This window comes from Galleria mellonella, unplaced genomic scaffold (genome assembly GCF_026898425.1).
Source record: "Galleria mellonella isolate WM207_F2 unplaced genomic scaffold, CSIRO_AGI_GalMel_v1 utg93, whole genome shotgun sequence".
In the NCBI taxonomy this organism is placed as follows: domain Eukaryota; kingdom Metazoa; phylum Arthropoda; class Insecta; order Lepidoptera; family Pyralidae; genus Galleria; species Galleria mellonella.
Window position 1 is genome coordinate 3,600,392 of NW_026442176.1, and position 21,573 is coordinate 3,621,964.

At 36.2% G+C, this 21,573-nt stretch overlaps 2 protein-coding genes across 17 annotated transcripts in view; one reads left to right on the plus strand and one right to left on the minus strand.

Annotated features, from left to right (window-relative positions):
- Nucleotides 1-3,670, plus strand: part of LOC113517061 (patronin-like) — an 86,318-nt gene extending 82,648 nt beyond the window's left edge. For all 15 annotated transcript variants that reach the window (XM_052902698.1, XM_052902694.1, XM_052902703.1 and 12 more), the window contains 2 exons: nt 1,089-1,371; nt 2,299-3,670. In XM_052902698.1, the coding sequence (XP_052758658.1) occupies nt 1,089-1,371; nt 2,299-2,443 (428 nt within the window). In that variant the 3' untranslated portion in view covers nt 2,444-3,670. The remainder of the gene's footprint in view (nt 1-1,088; nt 1,372-2,298) is intronic.
- A 625-nt stretch (nt 3,671-4,295) lies between these two features.
- On the minus strand, nt 4,296-21,211 carry LOC113516869 (zinc finger protein 835-like). Of its 2 annotated transcripts, none has more exons than XM_052902710.1 (18): nt 20,324-20,953; nt 19,213-19,311; nt 18,339-18,444; nt 17,920-18,158; nt 17,140-17,332; nt 16,476-16,744; nt 15,638-15,851; nt 15,142-15,281; nt 14,537-14,677; nt 13,420-13,575; nt 12,010-12,154; nt 11,321-11,588; nt 10,585-10,843; nt 9,991-10,218; nt 8,257-8,430; nt 7,616-7,705; nt 6,733-6,798; nt 4,296-5,680 (listed from the first exon to the last, which is right to left on the minus strand). In XM_052902710.1, exons 4-18 carry the CDS (start codon nt 18,139-18,141, stop codon nt 5,588-5,590), a joined length of 2,658 nt encoding a protein of 885 aa, XP_052758670.1. In that variant the 5' UTR covers nt 18,142-18,158; nt 18,339-18,444; nt 19,213-19,311; nt 20,324-20,953; the 3' UTR covers nt 4,296-5,587. The 2 variants fall into 2 exon arrangements, with proteins under 2 accessions (XP_052758670.1, XP_052758669.1); XM_052902709.1 differs by lacking the exon at nt 20,324-20,953 and adding an exon at nt 21,040-21,211 and having other exon boundaries at nt 4,297-5,680.
- Between the last annotated feature and the right edge of the window lie 362 nt (nt 21,212-21,573).

Consider the following 21,573-nt stretch of genomic DNA (forward strand, 5'->3'; position numbering starts at 1 on the left):
ATTAGAATAATGGTATGATAACCGTCTAAGTCTGTTTGCAAATATGGTTATTTTATTATTAAGAAATAAAATTACACAGAATCCGCAGTCGTGCTATAGAAATATAGATTATAAAAATACTAATCCTATAACTGACTCACTATTCTGTTACCTTTTTTTTAAAATATAATATTTATTTTTAGCAAGCTATCCTGGTCATCGCAAAGGTCTCTGCTCAAACTATTTACAGTATTGTAGATAGTATCAAACACAATCAGTCACAAAGTATCGTAATATAGCGATGTCATGCCAACACACGGAAACGTATTGAAATCTTATATATACGTTAAGATATAATATTTTATAAGGCATGGTTTTGTGATGAGTTGACAGCATTTTGACCTAACAACGAATTTGCATTTGATACCGCTTCCTGACATAGCTTGTTCACGATTTGAAATAACACCAAAAACATTCACGGCACTAATCAAGCATTCATTGTGCATTTATCATACCATTCTCATATTAGGGGGAGACCAAATGCATTAATTTTGGATATGTATATAGGATTTTCCAATAATGTAAAGAATCAATCCACTTTTGAACGATACTGAATTTGTTAAATGAAATACAGCAATTTAAAAAGTTTGTATGCCATCACCTATTTCTGCCGTGAAGCAGCAATGCTATTCATAATACATAAGGTTTAAAATTGTCTTTATTTATGTTATATTCATTTCTATAGTCGATGGTTACCACCTTTTATCAAGTGGGCTGTTTCTTTGACATAGCAAATAGTATAATGTGAACCAACTATATTGTTTACTTATAAATCCGTAAATATTGTTAAAATTTAGAAGATTATTGTAAAATTATGTTTTGGACGCGCAAGCATATACGAACGCTTGATATACACTGAACTCAAGGAACTAAAGATCGCAAGCTTACGCAGGCCAAACTATATGCCGTGTCTATACATCTATGCTTATGGATGCTTGCCGTGATTTAGCAAGCGTGTAAATTCCGAATAACAGAAACTCAATTGAACTATGCCGTCTACAATCACCAGCTTAACGCCACGCACGGGTTAAAACCACCGCCGTTTCCAGGTCCCAGACTGTACAAGCAGCCGACGACCAAATCCAACAGGGGTATAATGCTGAACGCGGTGGAGTACTGCGTGTTCCCCGGGGCGGTGAACGCGGAGGCCAAGCGGCGGGTGCTGGAGGAGATCGCGCGCTCCGAGAGCAAGCACTTCCTCGTGCTGTTCAGGGACGCCGGCTGCCAGTTCCGGGCGCTGTACTCGTACTGTCCGGACACGGAGCAAGTCACCAAGTTGTACGGAACCGGGCCTAAGCACGTCAACGACAGGATGTTCGATAAGTTTTTCAAGTGAGTACCACAGTTAGAAAACCCATTAATTATTGACATACGCGTACAAGAAATTAACCTGCCAGTGATGTGTATTGTCAAATTTTCTTTGGATTTAAAAAAAAAAAAAAAAAAAAATATATATATATATATATATATATATATATATATATATATATATATATATATATATATATATATATATATATATATATATATATATATATATATATATATATATATATATATATATATATATATATATATATATATATATAATACATTTTATTATTTAATGCGCATATGGCCGTGTAGGTTCCGGCATAGAATGGGTCACCCCTTCCTTTCCCGTAGGTGTCGTAAGAGGCGACTAAGGGAGCTTATGGAAGGATGGGCAGCGTCGTCCCTTTTAAAACATGATCAAAACACAAACAGATTACTAACCCGCCTGTCAAGCGTGGCAATTATTGTCAATCCCCCTTATGGGGTTATGTACAAAAAAAATACGCAAATCAATAAATATATATACTGTGCATTTCTCTATTATATATTATCAGTAAATATTCGACTCCACATTTTGTTGGGAATGTTTAACTTTTTTGTATATTGATGGCATTAATTGTAAAACTACTATTGTAAAGTTCGTTTCCAATAAACGAATTCCATACTGCATTGATACTGTTGTTACTTCTTGTGATAGTTCTTGAAATTTAATATAAAATATCAGTGTAATTTTAATTGTTTATTTTTTACACTTTATTGCGCCATTTAAAGAATAAAACAAAAAGATATATATGTGTTATGAAGTATAAAAAGCAGTCTTATCGCCTAAGCAATCGCTTACATACAATTATTATAATATTATTACTTAAATAAGTGATCGATCCGAATACAAAATTGTAATACCTGATTACAAAGTAATAACATTTCAATAAATTAATGTTCCAGATACAACTCTGGTAGCAAGTGCTTCTCGCAAGTGCACACGAAACACCTGACGGTGACGATCGACGCGTTCACGATACACAACTCGCTGTGGCAGGGCAAGAAGGTGCAGCTGCCCAGCAAGAAGGACATGGCTCTCGTCATATAACCAGCCAGCGTCCGGCCGCAACGCCAACGGGAACCAGTCTATTAAATACTAAATTTAAACAATTCACGTTATCTAGTCGCCGGCGGCAGTCGAGTCAAGCCTTTTTTACTCTTCAGTTAACGCTACGGTAGGGCAATAGTGCCAGTGTCCATTATCAATTACGATTAGTGCATTCTCTCGGACGGGAGCTGTGTTACATTTAATTGAATGTGTTTATTTGCTTGTGTAAGAGATGTCGAAAGATGTTTGTAAAGGCCGCTCCGTCCAGAGCTTGTTATACGTGTAAACGAAGTTTACAAAGTCATAGATAATTTTGCTCGGTGGCTGGACGGAGGTCGGCGCTCGGTGCCTGTGTCATATTGTACAGTTAGGGAGGGTTAGTAAGCTCGAATCAGTATGTTTTATATGCATTAGCTTCGTTCGTTTGGCATTATATTTGTGAAAGTCTATCTATCATGTTAAATATGCCCGCTGTTTGTGTTGTTAATTTATTTGCGCCGAGCTCGGCGACAGTTTCCCGGTTGCACAGACTCTGTGATATGACGTGTGGCACTAACTTATTGTACTAATATCGCGAGGTGTGTGCGGCGGCGTGGAAACGGTCACGTACCATCGGCCGCTTCGTATAACGTAACGTATGTGTGCGACATTTGCAGCGTTATGTCGTTACTCGAACGGTTTTACTCAGTGTATAAACGCAATGTTTGCCATAATGTATTAGTGAGATGGTCAATACGTTCCAAAACGAACTAGTTGTCTCAAACGTAACAGCCAAAATGTCGGATGTATGATCGTGTATTGCGTACATTAATTTTTCTATAAGGAAACTGTCCCTCACATTAACATAACATGTTCACAAACTAATGCTGCTTATTTGTTATTATAATTAACTCGTTAGTAATTATTTCAAATTGACTGGAGTAAGATTAAGATGATTATGTATTTGTTTAATGTGACCTAATTCATTTAATGTTATTTCCATTTTTTTACTGCTTGTATAGCTAAAATAAGACAAGGCACATATTACGTGGTATTTGTACTGCCTTATCCTGTAAATAATTGTTTATTTGTATACAGCTATTTATTAAAAGAATGTTAACGAGAATTGATGAATATCATTTTTTCATTGTTTAATGATCGGTCATCAATAATATACTACCGATAGTATATGGTATGCAAATATACTGTATTAAAAAGCATAACGAAATAATATTGAATTTCATATTATCTAGTTGTTTTATTTGGCACGGCACGACGAGTATGCGATAAGTTTATATACAACATAATATTATTTTTTTTTTATTTTATTTATAGTTTAAATCCTATCAGTTACTGATTCTGTATAAATATTGCATTGTAAATATTGAATACGATATAATTCTACTGTATTCCACGGTTTTGTTTCATCATCAATTCAGCCATTATCTGTCCACTGCTGGAAATAGGCCTCCTCCATAGATTGCCATAAGGAACGGTCCTGACCCCACCTGCATCCACTGACTCTTGGAATGCATTTGAGGTCGTCACTACATCTAATTGAATCGTCATTCTACACTGCGTTTCCCTGTACGAGGTCGTCACTCAAAAATCTTTCTTTTGCATCGGTTGTCCACTTTAGCTTGCTTATCCTTCGTTTTATTTGGATAAAAGTATTCCATGTTCCAGGTTATACCACCTGAATATATCCTGGATCAAGACACTTGCGTATCAAATTTCATTGAAATCCATTAAGCAGCTTTTACAAACTCACATTTTCACTTAAATAGGATTGTCAATAAAAAAAAACAAAGAATAATTAAAATCTTATTTTATTTAATATTTACAATAACAAAATAAAATATTAATTAATCATATTATTCTTCAATCAATTATAATTCAATTATATTACAATTAAATTTGTTCGATAAACTACTTACATATTGAATACTTAATTATCTATATTAAATATCACTGTATTATAATGTAAGTAATTGAGAGATCCATTCAATTTATATATTTCTAAAATCGCGTACATGTAACTGAAGCGACAATTTTGCAAAGCGATTCGATATATCGCATCCTTAGTTAAAAATCAACTTAACACAAAATTGATGAAGTGAGTTAGTGAAGGAACAACCTAAAGTGTTTTACAAGCTATAATTTTGTACAAAGGTTACCATGTATGTACTTTAATATGTGAGCCTTTTTAAAACTTGCAATCTATTTTTAACCAACTTAAAAAAGGAAAAGGTTTTCAGTTCGGTTGTATTTTTATTTTATTACCTCGGAACTCCGTCATTTATATATATTTTTTATTACACTAAAATATACAGTAATAACAATTAGAAACAATGTAAGCAAAGGTGAACATATCTCTAAAAGAGATCTCTTCCAATCAACTTAACACTGGCATAGGAAGTAGTGAATGGGCACTAATTAGTGCAAAACAGAAATCTAAGCAACAACAATAATAATAATATAAACAGATTTGGAAAAATTATTTTCTTTTTTATCTGAAAGAAATTTTATAGAAAACGGTTAAGTAGTTTAGTTTTTAAATCAAGATCTGAGATAACAAAACAAAATCTTAAATAATGTAACGTCTCGACTTGGTGTCCGATAGAGCTGAAGTTTTTTAGCTAGGCCGTTAAATCTGCTCTAGATATTTATTACAAAAACCCATTTTACCAATTTTAAACTATAGCGATATTTTACTAGGTATGCGATATATGTTTTGTTTTTTTTTTTATACTTTATATACCCATTTACTGATTATTGGTTCACTTTACGCACATATTGATAAAAAAAAACACCGTAATTGTTTAAATATGCCAAGTAATTAATCACAATGTAAAGTTGGACATTATTTTTTTTTAAATTGTTAAAATCAGACCATTAAAATAATGCAATTAAAAATCACCTTTTTCTTAAGGCTGATAAAAAAAAACTTGAATTTTAACAAAAATAGTATACATTCACCATAGGAGTTAATCCTTTTGATTAAAAGATAAAATACTCATCAATATCGGTTTTTATAATTTCTGTAGCATAATAATATATAAAATAATCGAGAAAAGCTGAACGCAGTTTTAAAAAATATTTAAAATATTGTAACTCCGTAAGACCTGTGTACTAGAAATCTAGAATTATTCTAGAAAAACTTGGTTAGACGAGGGCAAAGTAATGTGTGACAGGGGTACCGTCGCTGTTGTCGATTCTCAACTGGTGAACAATCCTCTCGGGTGCTTCTACTGCCTCCTGAAAATTGAAATATATTTATTTATAATTTATATATAGGATGGAAGGGAAAGGTTGATTAAAACGAAAACAGCTGATTCCGATGAATGGTCTGAATCAGATGGCAAATTAGGTTCCCGCCGGAAATGGACTACAGTCATAACATTAACGTTTCTTAGTTTTGATACCGCGCAATATATTTGAAATTTTACGATCCACACGACGCGAAATACCTAACAACACGCGGCCAATGCCGCTTTTTAGGTAATTTTAGTACGTTTGTGGCGTTGACCTTACACAGCTGATTTCGCGCGTCGCGGCAAGATTTTAATACTAATATTACATTGCTGTTTTTTGGTATCTCATAGTATTTCATTATGGAATATTATTATTTCTTTATATTATGACATAACAACATGAGTTTAAACGAAAAAAAAAAATAAAAAAGAAATTGAATTTTTTCAGAAAGAATTTCAACCAGTTTTCAGTTCAGTATAATGATCTGCATTCACTGTTTCAGTTTTTGCCAACCTGTCTTTTACACCTTGTATTATAGGAATGTGTTGCCAACGTCGAGTGTCACTGATGTACAATTTATAATAAACATGTTTTAAAAACGTTCCTAATTCAACGTGGCAATTTTCGAAAAGAATTTAACAAACATTGAAAAAATGAAAAATGTTAGTTTATGAAAATTGTCGGATAAAAGCAATGTTGCCATTCTTCAATAATTGAATGCTCTTACCAAGTGGCGAGTTTAAGTATGGTTCAAGTATTTATTAGTTATTAGCTATATGCTGCGGCTTAGCCCTCATAAATTAGTACATAAAGTATCCTATGAGGTAAGTTAGGACATAACCTACCAATGTACCAAAATCTCATTCAGTAGTTTTTGTGTGAAAAAAAAACATCGATCTATCCAAATATTCCTATAAACTTTCATATTTATTAGTAATAAAGTTTTTCTTTTTTAGTTGCATCTACAGCCATTGCAGGTGGTGATGGAGAACCATACCTGAATAATGATTAAAATGCCTATTTTAAGCTTCACTAGTGTAATAAAAAGTCCTCACCTCTTCCTCTTCCTCGTCGTATCCGTTGATCTCGACGGGGATAGTCTGGCCATCTTGTGTCACAACCTGGATACATAATGAATAGATTAAATGGGTACATAAGAATAAAATCGGGGCCCAAACTAGCGATTTTGCAGATATCTATAGACAATGGTTACCACGTTTCATCAGGTAGACCGTCAGCTTGTTTGCCATTCTACATTGTATAAAAAAAAAATCCGGAAAAATGGTTTTGTACTACTTTGACAGTGAAAAGTGCGAGACAAGTGCTGGAGGGATTGACGGAGTGACCGCATTCTAATGCTGGTGGAGGTCAACCTGACAGGATATGTTGCTAGCAATGGGGCTGTTAGACCCCATTATTAATAATCCCTTTCCCCTTTCAGTAGTACCCCCTGGTAGTAGTACATTCCTTAAAAAGAATGCAAATTAATTCAATATTACGTGAAGATGATTATATAGCCGTTAAATGTCGACTGCTGAATATAGACGTCTCCATAGAAGGAGGATTTTGCCCATAGTAGCCACGGCTTTGGATCACCAAATCAAATCAAATATCCATCAGAATATATTTTTTTATGCAACTTAGAATGGCAAACAAGAATGGAAAGTGGTAACCGTCGCCTATAGACATGAGCAGTACCATGGACATAACAGAGTATACTATTTCGCTCATGATACCCCCCATGCGCTGCCATGCCTGAGGACTCAGATGTTATTCCTCTGTACCTTCAAACCCTTCAAACCGAAACACAGCCATGCAAACACAACTGCTTTACAGTTGAAACACGAATGGGACAGAGGTACCCAAGCAATCACTTTTGTACAAAGTCTCCCTCTGATAATTTTGGTGAGGGACACTGCTGCCCATTCCTGGACATACCTGCAAAGATTTCCCGTCCACGGAGGTGATGGCGAGCTGCGTGCCGTCCTGCATCGTGAAGTGGAGCGGATTGCCTTGCTCATCTGTTACCTGTAAAAGTTTTGCCAGTAGTTGTCACGTTTGGCAGGCGGATTGGCAACCGTAGTTAGGCTTTTGGTGACGTTTTGAGAGGGATGACATCTGATGACATGAGGGACATCTTTCGGCAATTAAGTTCCCTTAGTTCGTTAGTTAGTTCCTCTTACGACAATCACGGGAATAGAAAAAATGGCCCATTCTTAGCCAAGACAATACAGCAACGGTTTTTGCTAAATATGGCAAGTATAGAAACATTTTTTTTGAATTGTTAAAAAAGCTGATGGTCCACCTTATGGAAAGTGATACCCATCATTTGTAAACACTAATAGCATTGTGAATATCACAGATAACAGTGACCCCATGGTAGAAATACGTCACGTGTGCTATTTCTTAAGACTAAGATTAAGATACCATGGTATCCTGTTATTTCACTGCTGCTTAGTAGAAACACCAATGGGATAGTGGTACCCGAGCAGAGGATAAAATTTCAAGCATATAGAAAGGGCACAAAGGACAAGCATATAGAAAGGACCATTTTATTATATACAATATAGCCAACTAACTGTAATATGTTCATCCTTCAATGGGAGCTCGTCCAACTTGGGATCGTACTGCTGGAGGCTAGCCTCCTCGTGCAGCTCGGGTTCCGCCTCCAGCTCTGTGTGCTGCACCAGCAGCGACGGGCCCGGGTACAGCTCGCAGGTTGACAACATCTTGCCGTTGTTCAGGGTCGCCGCCTGTGACGTACACGTGACGTTATTATTATAGTCTATGGCATAAGAAGATAAAAACCAGAGAGCCCATTACCTATTTAATAACATACAGTGCACCTTGTACATATTTACGAAACGTCATAAAATGCCACGAGTATTACATGGTACAATTGCTAGCTAATCGCTAGATGGTAACTTTTTATTTTGTGACAAACTTTAGTTATCAACTGTAATTAATCGATAAACTAATAAAATTTATTTCCTAAATTGTAGTACATTTACAACATAAATGTTTCTAGTACATGACCAATAATAAAATACAGTAACGATTCCAATTCCCTCTATCTTTAATTTTACTGATTAAAACTTTAGAGTCCCAATAACATTCCTTTAAAAATACAATAAATACAAACAATCGTCAAATAAGTTTTTTTTTCTAACGGCAGTCATTCCCACATTACTTTTTTTTTCCTCAGACCTCTATCGCTACTTTAGAAGCAGCAATCACCACAATGTTCGCTAACTTTTTAGTAATACAAAACATGCCAGAGGGAGACTTTGTACAAAAGTCGATTGCTTGGATACTCTGTCCCATTCGTGTTTCAACCGTAAAGCAGTTGTGTTTGCATGGCTGTGTTTCGGTTTGAAGGGTGGGATATGGCGTGAATTTACTGGGTACAGAGGAATAACACCTGAGTCCTCAGGAATGGCAACGCATGGGGGTATCATGTGCGAAACAGTATACTCTGTTATGTCCATGGTACTGCTCATGTCTGTAGGCGACGGTTACCACTTTCCATCAGGTGGGCCGTCAGCTTGTTTGCCATTCTAAGTTGTATAAAAAAATGCCAATAAATAGTAATAATACTGATAGCAAATATTGAGTTGCATTTTCGAAAAACTGTTTTGGAAACATGATACGATAATCAGCTCCTGCCCCAGGCACAATCGATATTAATATACTTTCGTTTGTGAATACTGAAATATACCCTTTAATTTTAATTTTCTTATATCCTATATATTTCTTATATCCTTTAATTATACTTTTAATTTCCGAATAATTTGGGAGGGTTATCACAAATCATTCGTATTTAATAAATAATTTTACGAAATGAGACGATTTACGCGACACATGTGCGAGTGAGCGAGACGAGGGTGAACTCTCACTAGTGTGTGAGATACACACTAGCGAGAATTCACTGCAGTGTCGTGATAAATTAATAAATATCTCTTTTCATCCACATTTAAGTGGGAGCAGTCATATCAAATAATGCATAACAAAACTAATTTCGTGTCGCCGTAATTTGACCGGTCCGCGCAGGCGTCCCGTACCCCGCGCCTCGCCTCCGAGCCGGGGGTTTCGAAAATTTAGGTAGTGTACTAATGTAAATTAATATTATATATAACGAGGAAAGATAAATGATTTTTTGTTTGTAACGTTGTTAATTTAACTTAAAAACTACTGCGAGGAGATGTAGCCTTGCAACAACATAGGCTATTTTATATTTTCTTTAAAAAACTCGTGCGAAGCCGGGGCGGGTTGCTAGTAATATATAAAATAATGTGAGACTGATGACTGATCACCTGCTCCGGATCCAATATGTGGTATGCGGGTGAATGCGGCTCGTCCACGTCGTACGCCACGTATATGACGCGCTCGTGTAACTCCCCCTCCCCCTGGCCGCCCTCCTCCTGCACCACTCCCGCCGCCGCCTCCTCCACCTCGCCACCCATCATCATCACCGCCCCCGCCTCTACCGCTTCCGGTTGGTTATTATCGTTTACCAGCAGACTTATTTGTTTGTGCACTTGCTGAAATAAAAGATATTTATTTATTTATTTATTATTATTATTACACTACCCTCAAACGCTGTTTTTTCCAAATGATATAGAGAACTAGCTGACCCGACGAACTTCGTTTCGCCTAACTGCGCGCGGTACTGGACAGTATATGGACATTGCAACATTATTTTATTTTTCTAAAATAAAAGAATTTTTCTTAAATAAACGTAGCCTAAGTTACTCCTTATTACATCGGCTACCTGCCAATAAAAGTCCCGTCAAAATCGGTCCAGCCATTTCAGAGATTAGCTGGAATTCAGAGATTAGACAGACAAGTAAAAAATGTTATTTTGGTGTATGTACCGTATATATATATAATGTAAGGTAGCGGGGTACCTTCTTGTGCTTGTTGAGGTTGGAGCAGTCCGCGAAGGCTCGCGGGCAGTGCGGACAGCGGAAGGGTCGCTCGCCGGTATGGCGGCGCGCGTGCTTCACCAGCGCCCAGCGTTCACCGAACGACCGTCCGCACTCGCCGCACGTGTGCCGCTGCCGCTGCCCGCCCGCGTCCGCGCCCGCCTCCGCCTCCGCTCCCGCGCCCGCCGCCGCGGCAGCCACGCGCCGCTGGTGCGCTATCAGTGCCGTGTGCGACGCAAATCTGTTGTAGTGTACGTGAATTTTAAATTTAGAATAGAATTCATTTCTATTTAAATAACCTTGATCGCATTTTTTTTCTATTTTCATAATGCCAATGTTCTAAGAAATTGTTAGATATTGAAAAAAACTTTGATCAATAATTATGTAATCCTATGCAATAATGTTAAAACAAAAAAGGGGGAAAAATCGTGTCAAAAAACTATTTAGTAAATTAATGTAATTTTACTTCTCCAATGAACCTTATTTTTTTTTCTCTATACTTTGAGATACTACACAATTACTGGGCCCTATTTGTGAAGTATCTACCTTTGAGAATTTATAGGTTAGGGATAACATCAGATCAATCTCTACGCAAATTCTAAAATTCATCAGAAATTTATCATTACGATTTATACCCTGTAATTGGAATGTCGTCTATAAATCGATAGTCGACTTGCTTGTGCATTGCTAACAATATGGCAGCTACTGGTACACGTACCGCTTGGGGCAGTGCGTGCAGGCGAGCGTGACGCGGTCGTCCCGCTGCGGCTGCTGCGCGTGCTGCGGGTGCTGCGGGTGCTGCGCGTGCTGCGGCTGCTGCGCGTGGCGGCGCGCGTGCAGGCGGTGCTGCGAGGAGGTGGTGAAGCGGCGCGGGCACAGCGCGCAGGCGTACGGCTTCTCGCCCGTGTGGATGCGCGCGTGCTCCGACAGGTTGCCCTTCTGGCTGAAGCTCTTGCCGCACACGCCGCACGAGAACGGCTTCTGGCCTGGTTCATACACAGGGCATATTCGAATAAGGCTTCGATTTGCATTTGTGTAATAGTTAGCAAACCTTTTCTGTTTTAGTGTTTTACGTATCTATCATGGCTGTCTACATTGAAATAGGTAGAAACAATGAAACGCCAAATGCTTCAACTCAAACAGGCCTCTTTCACTTCCTACACACGAATCAATCTTTACATACACTCTCACCGGTTACGGGTACTTTTAATTTAGCACTTTTTTAATTCCTCGCCTTTGGTCGACATATACCTTCCCTTTCTAGGGCAGCCCCTACCTACAAATCCATCAAATTAACAAATACTTTCAATACACTTTGATAAAGTCTATCGGTATGAACACTCTTAATTTATAAAATGACATATCGAACTGTCATTTTATATTTGTTAAATTTTATGTATCACTTACCTGTATGCCACCTCATGTGCAGCGTGAGACTAGTTTTATGCGCGAAACGGTGCTTGCAAATTTCACAAGCGAATTTCTTGATCCCGGAGTGAAGTAGTTGATGATTGATCAGATTCGCTTTCGTCTTGAACGATGCATTACACGTCTGTAAATTGAGGCGTTAACTTAGATTTAATTTTAATTACTACATCCCGCCCCGAGCTTGCAAAAAATCGCTATTTAATGACAAAATTGCCCATAGTTGCCTGTATCTTATTTCTACCTTGTTTGTTTGCAAATTATTTATTTATTTATTCATTAATACAAATATGTGTAAATGGCGGACTTAATGCTAAAAGCATTCTCTCCCAGTCAACCATAGGGAAGTGTCAGAATACTAGAATGCGATACTAGTAATTATTGATATACATACATACTAAAATTACATATATAAACGAATAAATATATATAAATAACAAATATATTTACATATATATGACATATACTATATTATACACGAAATTGAGAATAATATAAAACACTTACTGCTCGGATAAAACAAAAAAGTGAGCGTGTACGTTTTTTTTTAAAGACAGTTTAGTCGGTAGTCTCTTAATGGCATCAGGAAGCGCGTTCCAGAGTCGTGAAGAATGTAGGAGAAAATAGTTTGAAGCGTAACCAGTAAGGTGAGAGGGGAAAGATAGTTGTAATCACGAGTTGTAATACTGTTTTTCTAATTGGGGTATACTAAAAAGTTTTCATTTGTTATCAGTATAGGTCATTTCAAATTTATTTATTTATTGCATTCTACAATATTATTATGAAAGATGTTAATAATTAGGTCCGTTTGGTGAAGGATCAAAACAACTATTTTCTACAGACGACTGTTTGATTATATCAACTTATATCTGTCTCATTTATGTTTATGCTGCGAAACAGCTATATATTATATGTATCACATCTCCCATATTTAGAAGTAACAAAATTTTTCATCGTGCCTCCCACCAAATTGTTTATAATTACTCCTCTCCATTCAAAGCTTGCTTGGGAGAGATAGCTCTTGGCGATAAGGTCGCCCATTGTTTTCTCATTGTGATTATTTCTTGTAATTATTTATATTTATAATAAGTTTACTATTGTAATCTTTTGGAGGAAACGATAAAGAGTATCTATCTATCTATCTATCTATATAGTCTCGTTCTGGCTTCAAGAATAGAACGCGGCAGTAAATTACAGGGTACGGAAACGTAATATCTTAGTTCTTAGATATGACAACGCGTGACGGGTACCATCAGCATTACACACTATTTGTGAGATCTATGGTGCATTTCATATCTATGGGCTAGTAGCGATCTTCGAACAGGTAGGTCGTTAGCTCATTGGCCATCCTACGTTTAATAAAAAGAATTGCAAGAGTGGTCGGTAACCGACCTTGCAGGTGAAGGGTCGCAGCTGCGAGTGTACGAGCTGGTGCCGCTGCAGCAGCTGCTTGTGCTTGAACGACTTGCCGCACTTGTTACACACGTACCGCTGACCCGCGTGCTCCGCCTCCTTGTGGTACACCACCGACGATGGGTGGTTCAGTACCTGGACATTAACAATGGTCAAGCATTAGTCTCATAGTTCATTGCATGAATGCTATTGGAAAAATTATATATTACCAAAATTTTGTATATTTATTATAAAATATATATATTAATAATAGTGTTCATGTGACTAAACAACTTTTAAACAGGAGGTCTACTATAAAATGAATTTCTGAATTTTCGGGCTCAATTTCGTGTTTTTGTTCGTACTGTAAATGGAGCTTAACAATTCGTTTATCATAAATCTTACCATAATAGACCAAAGGAAAAATATTTTAACATTTTTAATATTTTTATATATTATGTAATTTTAACATCAAATTTGTGTTTAATCTAGGCCCGAAATATCAGAAAATATTTCACGGTAGGCGCTTTTGAGTTTGTTAATTTCTAAATAATTGCTAAAATTACGCAGCGTGTTGCAGTGTGCGTATGTGTTGCGTGTTGCGGTGTGCGTGCGTGTTGCGTATTGCAGTGTGTGCGTGTTACGTGTTACGTGTGTGTGTGTGTTGCGTGTGTGTGTGTGTGTGTGTGTGTGTGTGTGTGTGTGTGTGTGTGTGTGTGTGTGTGTGTGTGTGTGTGTGTGTGTGTGTGTGTGTGTGTGTGTGTGTGCGTGTTACGTGTTACGGTGTGTGTGTGTGCGTGTTGCTGTGTGTGTGCGCGTTGTGTGTTGTGGTGTGCGTGTGTGTTGCGTGTTGCGGTGTGCGTGTGTGTTGCGTGTTGCGGTGTGCGTGCATGTTGCGGTGTGCGTGCGTGTTGCATGTTGCGGTGTGCGTACGTGTGTGCATGTTGCGGTGTGCGTGCGTGTTGCATGTTGCGGTGTGCGTACGTATGTGCGTGTTGCGATGTGCGTGCGTGTGTGCATGTTGCGGTGTGCGTGCGTATTGCGGTGTGTGTGTGCGTGCGTGTTGCGGTGTGTGTGTGCGTTCGTGTGGTGTGTGCGTGTAGCGGTGTGCGCGTACCTTGCCGCAGAGGTCGCAGGCGAAGCCACGCGCGGCGCGCGGGCGGCGGTGCGAGACGGCGTGCAGCGCCAGCGAGCGCGGGTACGCGAACCGGGCGCCGCACTCGCCGCACACGTGCGGCCGCTCGCCCTGGTGCGCCGCCTGCCAACGACATATTATCAGGTAAGCGCCGTATTCTGGGGTTTTAGGTCGCGAATCTTCAGCGACAAATGCCATCAAATCGCATACGATTCGCTCCTTTCGGTCATACTGTGCCAAACATCGATCATAACGTCGAAGAAACATCTATTTATCATCGGTGCGCAAATCTTTAGTCGACATAAATTCGTCAGTGCTTGTGACACAGCTAGCTCAATCCAATAGCGCACGCGGGATTACCATTCGATTATCATACATTAAAAACAAAATATTCATTACAAACATCTCAATGCTAGCGCTAGATATTTCACCGAGGATGCAAGATTCGACTTAGGGAGACGCCAACCGGGCACATGTTTAAAACAGAAAAATGAGTTCATTACGAATTAATATGATTTATATATTCTTATTCTTATATGGTCACATGAATGAAGTCGTGGATAAAAAGTCATTTATATAAATAATACCTTTATATGTACAGACTTGCTCTGTTTGGTACTAAACGTCTTGTCACAGTGGTTGCACTTGAGCCTTGGCTTTACATCAGGCACAATAACTTCTGCAGGGCCCTCAGTGTCGAGAGGTATTTCTTTAAGAATAATTGAATCTGTAAAACAAACAGCGATAAAAAATTTACCTAATAAGTATATAGACTATTGATGACCTAATATGAGTACAAGATTTACGCTATTACTACTTTACTGGTAAAACCCTCTAAAGCAGGAGATATGATGATATCGTCAGGAATAAATAATGTATCATTGTGTTAGGTTTTGTGTCACAATTGTTAAATTTGAAATTAAGTTTCTCTCAAAGAAAAAAGCAAAATTGTAAGAAATTATGTTCGAATATAGGTGCAATTTGCTTTCTACATAGATACATGGTATACATTGAGCCCAAGCCCTGTATAATTCTGAAACATCTTTGTCTCTTTAGCTGAAGTAACACATTATAAACACTTACTTTCATTGGCTTCAATGTCTTTTTTAGTGTCCTCTGGAACGACTTCAACTGCTTCGGATGTATTTGTAGTATTTTCTGGTAAAAGTGGGTTCAGGTCGGGTAAACTTTTGCTTGCCATCACATTGTCAATGACATTGTCAATTGGTGGCAGGTCAGGTGAATCTGTGGTCTGTTGAGGCGGAGTTGTTTCTCCTTTGGATTCATTTTGAAGATTCTAAAAACATAATAATAGATTTATTACATCATCTGTAAATATTCAATACGTCTTGATCAATTTTGTTGCAATATTCTCTGTTAGTTAAATTGTAATATTCCATTCGTGTTTCAACCGTGAAGCAGCTGTGTTTGCATGGCTGTAGTTAAATTGTCCTCAGGAAAAATATATATTTATGTTATTATACTGCTTATGTCTATAGGCGAGTTACCACTTTCCATCAGGTGGGCCGTCAGCATGTTTGCCATTTTAAGTTGTATAAAAAAAAATATATTTTATTAAAGAAAAACCAACAGCTAGATAATTTCATAATAAAAAAAAAAACAGTAGAGACAAAAAACCAATTACATGTTTTCAAAAACAAAATTTAACTAATACATATGACATCGCTAATACTTACAAATCAACTAATTTATGTATTAATTTTATAAAATTAAACCACGTACTGAAATTTGATTCAATTGACTTTAATCATTAGCTAAGACTAATGTTTACTTAAATATCGTTCAATATTAGAAATTATAATTTGTTTATATTACAAAATAATCGTAAAAAAAAACATACGATCTATCTGAGAGTAAAATACTACTTTTACTCAGTAAATGTCACGACGATACCCCTTACCTCACCCGCAGCGGCGGGCGTGTGGTCGGTGGCGGCGGCGGTGTCGGCGGTGTCGGCGGCGGTGTCGGCGGTGTCGGCGGTGTCGGCGTTGTCGGCGGCGGAGTGTCCGGTGGCGCGCTGGTGGTGGTGCAGGTGCAGGCGCGAGTCGCAGCGCAGGCCGCAGCCGCAGCGCGCGGGCCCGTGCTGCGCCACGTGCGCCATGTAGCGGCCCGCGCACGAGAACACCGCGCCGCACTGCGCGCACGCCCACTGCCGCGCCTGCACGCGCCCTGCCGACCACCACGCGCAACTACTGACACCGCGCCTGCACGCGCCTGCACGCGCCTGCACGCGCCTGCACGAGCCCTCGCCGACCGACCGGCGTGTGTACGGCATATACCAATATCAAATGCTAACTAAACCATATTTTAGTTGGCATTTTAATACTGGCTGTTGACACTGAGGTTTTTTAGAACAATGTATAAGTTTGTTGTGTGTCAGTTTTTTATAAGACATGTCTTGTTTTTTTTCCACTAAACTTATTATTTTATATCTCAAATATATATATGTTTTATTACTGCATCCTGCTACCACCACTTTCCATCAGGTGGACCGTCAGCTTGTTTGTCATTCTAAGTTGTATAAAAAAAGAACAATAAAACATTGTTAAAAGTGCTAAACAAACCTTTGGGCCGACCGCGTCCTTTGCCCTTGACAACCACAACTAGTTCTCCAGAGTCCTCCATATGACCAATAATCTCTGGTTCCTTTGATTCTGGAATTTTTTGCTCCGGATCTATGTCTGGCTTGATGTCATTCTCACTTTCTTCTCCATCAATTACCCCTTCTTCTATAAATATTCTCTCTAACTCTTTACCCTAAAAATTGAGAACATTAATAAAATTAGACAATGACTAGTTGCATGAGAATTATTATTTTTTTTAAATATTAATATGGAAAGATTTTTTTAGATTACTGGCCACAAGAAAAAAAAAATTAAAATATATATACTTAATTAAAAGCAATAACGACACAGTATCAGTTGACAAGTTTTTGAATTATTAACTGTTCTTAATTACTAAGTCTTACCTAAACTTTGTGATATACATACACTGAGATACTTTGAGCTTTGGTTGGAATACTGTTTATTTCCTTGTCTAACCGCAAATGATCGGGAGGAAGAGATTATTAGTAATGGGGAGGTTAGTTCCCATTGTTATCAATTATCAGGTCGACCTACGACCAGGTTTCTAAATGACTAATTTATCATTAAATTTGTCACGATGGGCTAACTGACCTGCCTTTTTATCCTCACCATTCATCCCTCACTGGTGTCCCGCCAGTATATACCAATAGCGCAGGCATGGTTAACATTCCATCATCATCCATTAAAAAAACCCCAAAAGACCAAGATTTGAACTCTATTTATATAGAGACAAACAGTATTTTACTCAATTTTTTTTACCTGTACAGCTTCTTTGAATCTAGTCGGCGTTTTCCGTCGTCGCTTTCCAGGTGTTGGTTCTTCTTTTGAATTATTAGCTGAATCAAGATTTTGCAATACCACGGGTTCTTCTTCTGGCAATTCTTCAGTGCTTTTGGGCTTTTTGGGTGGCCGCCCACGTTTACGTTTGGGTTTCTCCAAGCCAGCAATTTGCAAAGCAATTGGATGTTCCACTTGGTACATTCCATTACTTGTGTTTACTGAAATTAGAAATAACTTTTTACACTATCGATATGGTATGCGATGGTTGGAGCTAGTTAAAGAAGAAATAATAAAAGATAAGCTGTTTAATTGATATTCAAGAGCAGTTACACAAGATTATGCCCTGTTTAGAGTTAGAGCTCTACTTCAAATTTGGTACTACACATATAAATACTTACTTTCATACACAATGTTTTCAGTAATAATCTCAGGTGCTTTGGTGTTACCATTGCATAATGATTTCTTATAATCTTTTTCTCTCTGATGTAGCTCTCGTATTATTTTCTGGAAGAACAATATGTTTTATTCAGTAACATGATGATGTACAATAAAACTATGATCAACTCTATAAATAGGTATTCATAGTATATGATTCTATTGCCAAGCAGATTAGTTTGCATGCATATATTTTGGTTTGAAGGGCATATGATAAATGACAGTACAGAGCATAGAGGGATAACACCTTTATTTCAGGAATGACAATATATCAGGAGAACCATTTAGCTGTTACTTAGTTTACCATTTCAAATTGTATAAACAAAGTTTTCTTCAGCAAGATGTTGCTTATAGAAATAGGAAAAAATATTATCCAATACTAGCTTATTGCCCGCTACTTCGTATTCATGGATTTAAGAACTAAAAATCTAATTAAATAGACTTCTAGACTATATAAAACATATACAAAATTTTTAGTTAGACCTTCGGTAACACAATTGTGAAAACCTATATTCAATTTAGTGTAAGTTTTTGCATGATGCTGGTACAAATAAACAGACAGAGACAGACAGATGGACAGACAAAATTCCTAAAAAATATCATTTTAGTATCTATTGGTCTTATTAATACCTCTTATGTTAATTGTTCTTTGATATTTCCTACGTACAGATATTGTCTAGGTACAATTTTATTATATTAGTAATATATAACCCTCTGTCTTATAAGTAAATGTTCAATTAAATGTAAAGAGCAAAAAAAGTGAATGTAAAAAATATACACTTTTATATTTTTAGTTACTATTATTAATTTATTAATACTCATTGCACATAACATTACCTGGCCTTTCGCAATAAGATTTAAGAATTCCACTGTGGCTTCCAACTGAATTGTACATCCTGGACATATGGTTCTAGGTAATTGGCCATCATCTGATATCTATAATAATGCACCATTTAAAAACAAAATTAATCATAGTTTTATTTTATTCTTTGCTGTTATTTATTCTCATTTTTTTCTCTGTTTACATGAATTGTCATAGTCATAGAATACTGATGGATCTATATATGTAATATTTGTCAGTATTCTACGACTATGAAGAAATGTCAATTCAATATTGTATTTTATTTTATTTTTTTATTTTATTTTATACAAAAATCCACAGCTCTTAAAAAATAACTTACATGCTAAGTCTCTTATGAATACAGCCAATAACGGATTTTACTTATACAAACAAAAATTTTGATTCCATAGCGAGGTAGGCAAGTTAGAGTGGGTGTATGCAAGTAATATAAGCACATGTATGAAAGGAACCATATATAATAGTGAGTGTCCATAAAGTTAATTGATATATAAAATAATTAAAATTCATGTTGTTAAAGTTCAGATATTGACAGCAATGATTAAATAATACATATTCATGGTCACCAATTGTAAAGAGGGTTAAATGTATGCGTGGGTGTATGTGTAGCGTGATATAAATAAATGTAAATATGTATTCAAAATAGAATTGTTAGACTTTGTGTCATACCAACCTATATAGATGGAACTATGGTTACCTTTCTGTTACTGGCTAGTTACACTTACGATAGATGTCATTCCATATCTAAATAAAATTCTTCCTATTTTTTCTTTTGGACAATTCATAATCTTATTTTTTCCTAAATATCTTCATAATAAATAACACAGACTATATTTATCATAAAGAGAATTACAATGTTTTACATCAAATATTGTTTAGGTTTTTCTATTCAATCCATCAAACCTAGCCAGATTACATAGTTGTAGCCACTAGATTCCTCAGTAATCGGAGAGCCAGAACATACATATCTAATATATATTTCAGAGATATGAATTTTGGAGAAATGGAATTGGTAATGAGTTCAGCCACTGATAAATATAACATATATATAAAAAGTACTTATTATACAAAAAAGCTAAAAATATTAACCTCGTTCTTTGTCAGTCAGGTAAATAAATACAAATTTATAGGATTCCAAAATCAATACTAATAAGGGTCAGTCAAAATATCGAAATCTATGAAATAATAAAATTTGCCCATTTTTATATATATTATAAAAGTTACAGTACAAAAACACCAACAATGAAATATAGATTAACTTGTAATATTTTGCACAAATCAAGAAGACTGTGTTTTAATGTATAATATAAAATACGAGCAAATTTTTTTAAATATATTCAGTAGCAGAAAACTGAAAGCTTATTATGTGTATGATTAAAAAAAATTAAAATCATATTTTTCCTTTTAATCATATTATAACGTTTTAAGTTGTTGTGACAGCTCGACATTTATAGTTCTTTATACAATTTGATATATAACCACGTTCAGGGTGTTTTTACTAAATTGTAAAAATCAGCTGATAAACAATATTGAAAATTTTTGTCAATTGTCAAATACTGGCGCGAGTATTTTATATATTGACAATAATTTATCGTTGACAATATAATTAAGGTGAAAAACCGATATCAGCACTTTTTTCATTCAGTTAATAATTTTAACAATATTATTTAATTTTATACGGTAAATATTACTTTACAGTTTTGAATTATGGATAATAAAGAAATGAAAATGTTTTTAATATAATACCAATCCGCCATGTTAGATTTTCGCTGAGTCAAAACAGTCACAAATAATAAATACTATACCTTAATTGGTAAATATGTATTAATAACTTCACATAATGTTTGATTATTTACATCACTAGAATATAATAATGTTCCATTATCATTTTCTTCTCCACATAATCTACAAACGGTAGAATTATAAAGAACCACTTCCATCTTTGTTCAGTGAAAAGCGCCATCTATTTCCTTTGTCAATTTTTTTTGTTTTATGTATTTAACAAAATTTGATTAGAAACGTTTAGTTACTGCTTCTAACAGTAGAAGTAATAGGATTTGAAGAAAGGTACGAACGTTATGTTTACGTAAAGAAAACAGCCTAGAATGTTATTAATAATTATCATATACTTTTAATAATAATTATTATATATTTATTCCGTTGCTATACACCTTTTTTTATTTTATTACATTTTATACAAGTACTTGTATAATACTTAAAATAATCCAATATTACTTATACGTTTATCAGAAGTTTTTATAATTTTATTTCAGCATCATCAGACTTAAGTCAGGAATCAAGTCTTTTTTAATAAGTATCAACATACGTACTAAAAAAGA

Coding starts and splice junctions, on each gene's coding strand:
- LOC113516869 (XM_052902709.1), bottom strand. CDS start 21,174: ATGGAAGTGGTTCTTTATAATTCTACCGTTTGTAGATTATGTGGAGAA. Junction 15,282..15,637: donor AGACATTGAAGCCAATGAAA/GTAAGTGTTTAT, acceptor TTTGTTTTACAG/ATTCAATTATTCTTAAAGAA. Junction 8,431..9,990: donor ACATATTGGATCCGGAGCAG/GTGATCAGTCAT, acceptor TGTACGTCACAG/GCGGCGACCCTGAACAACGG.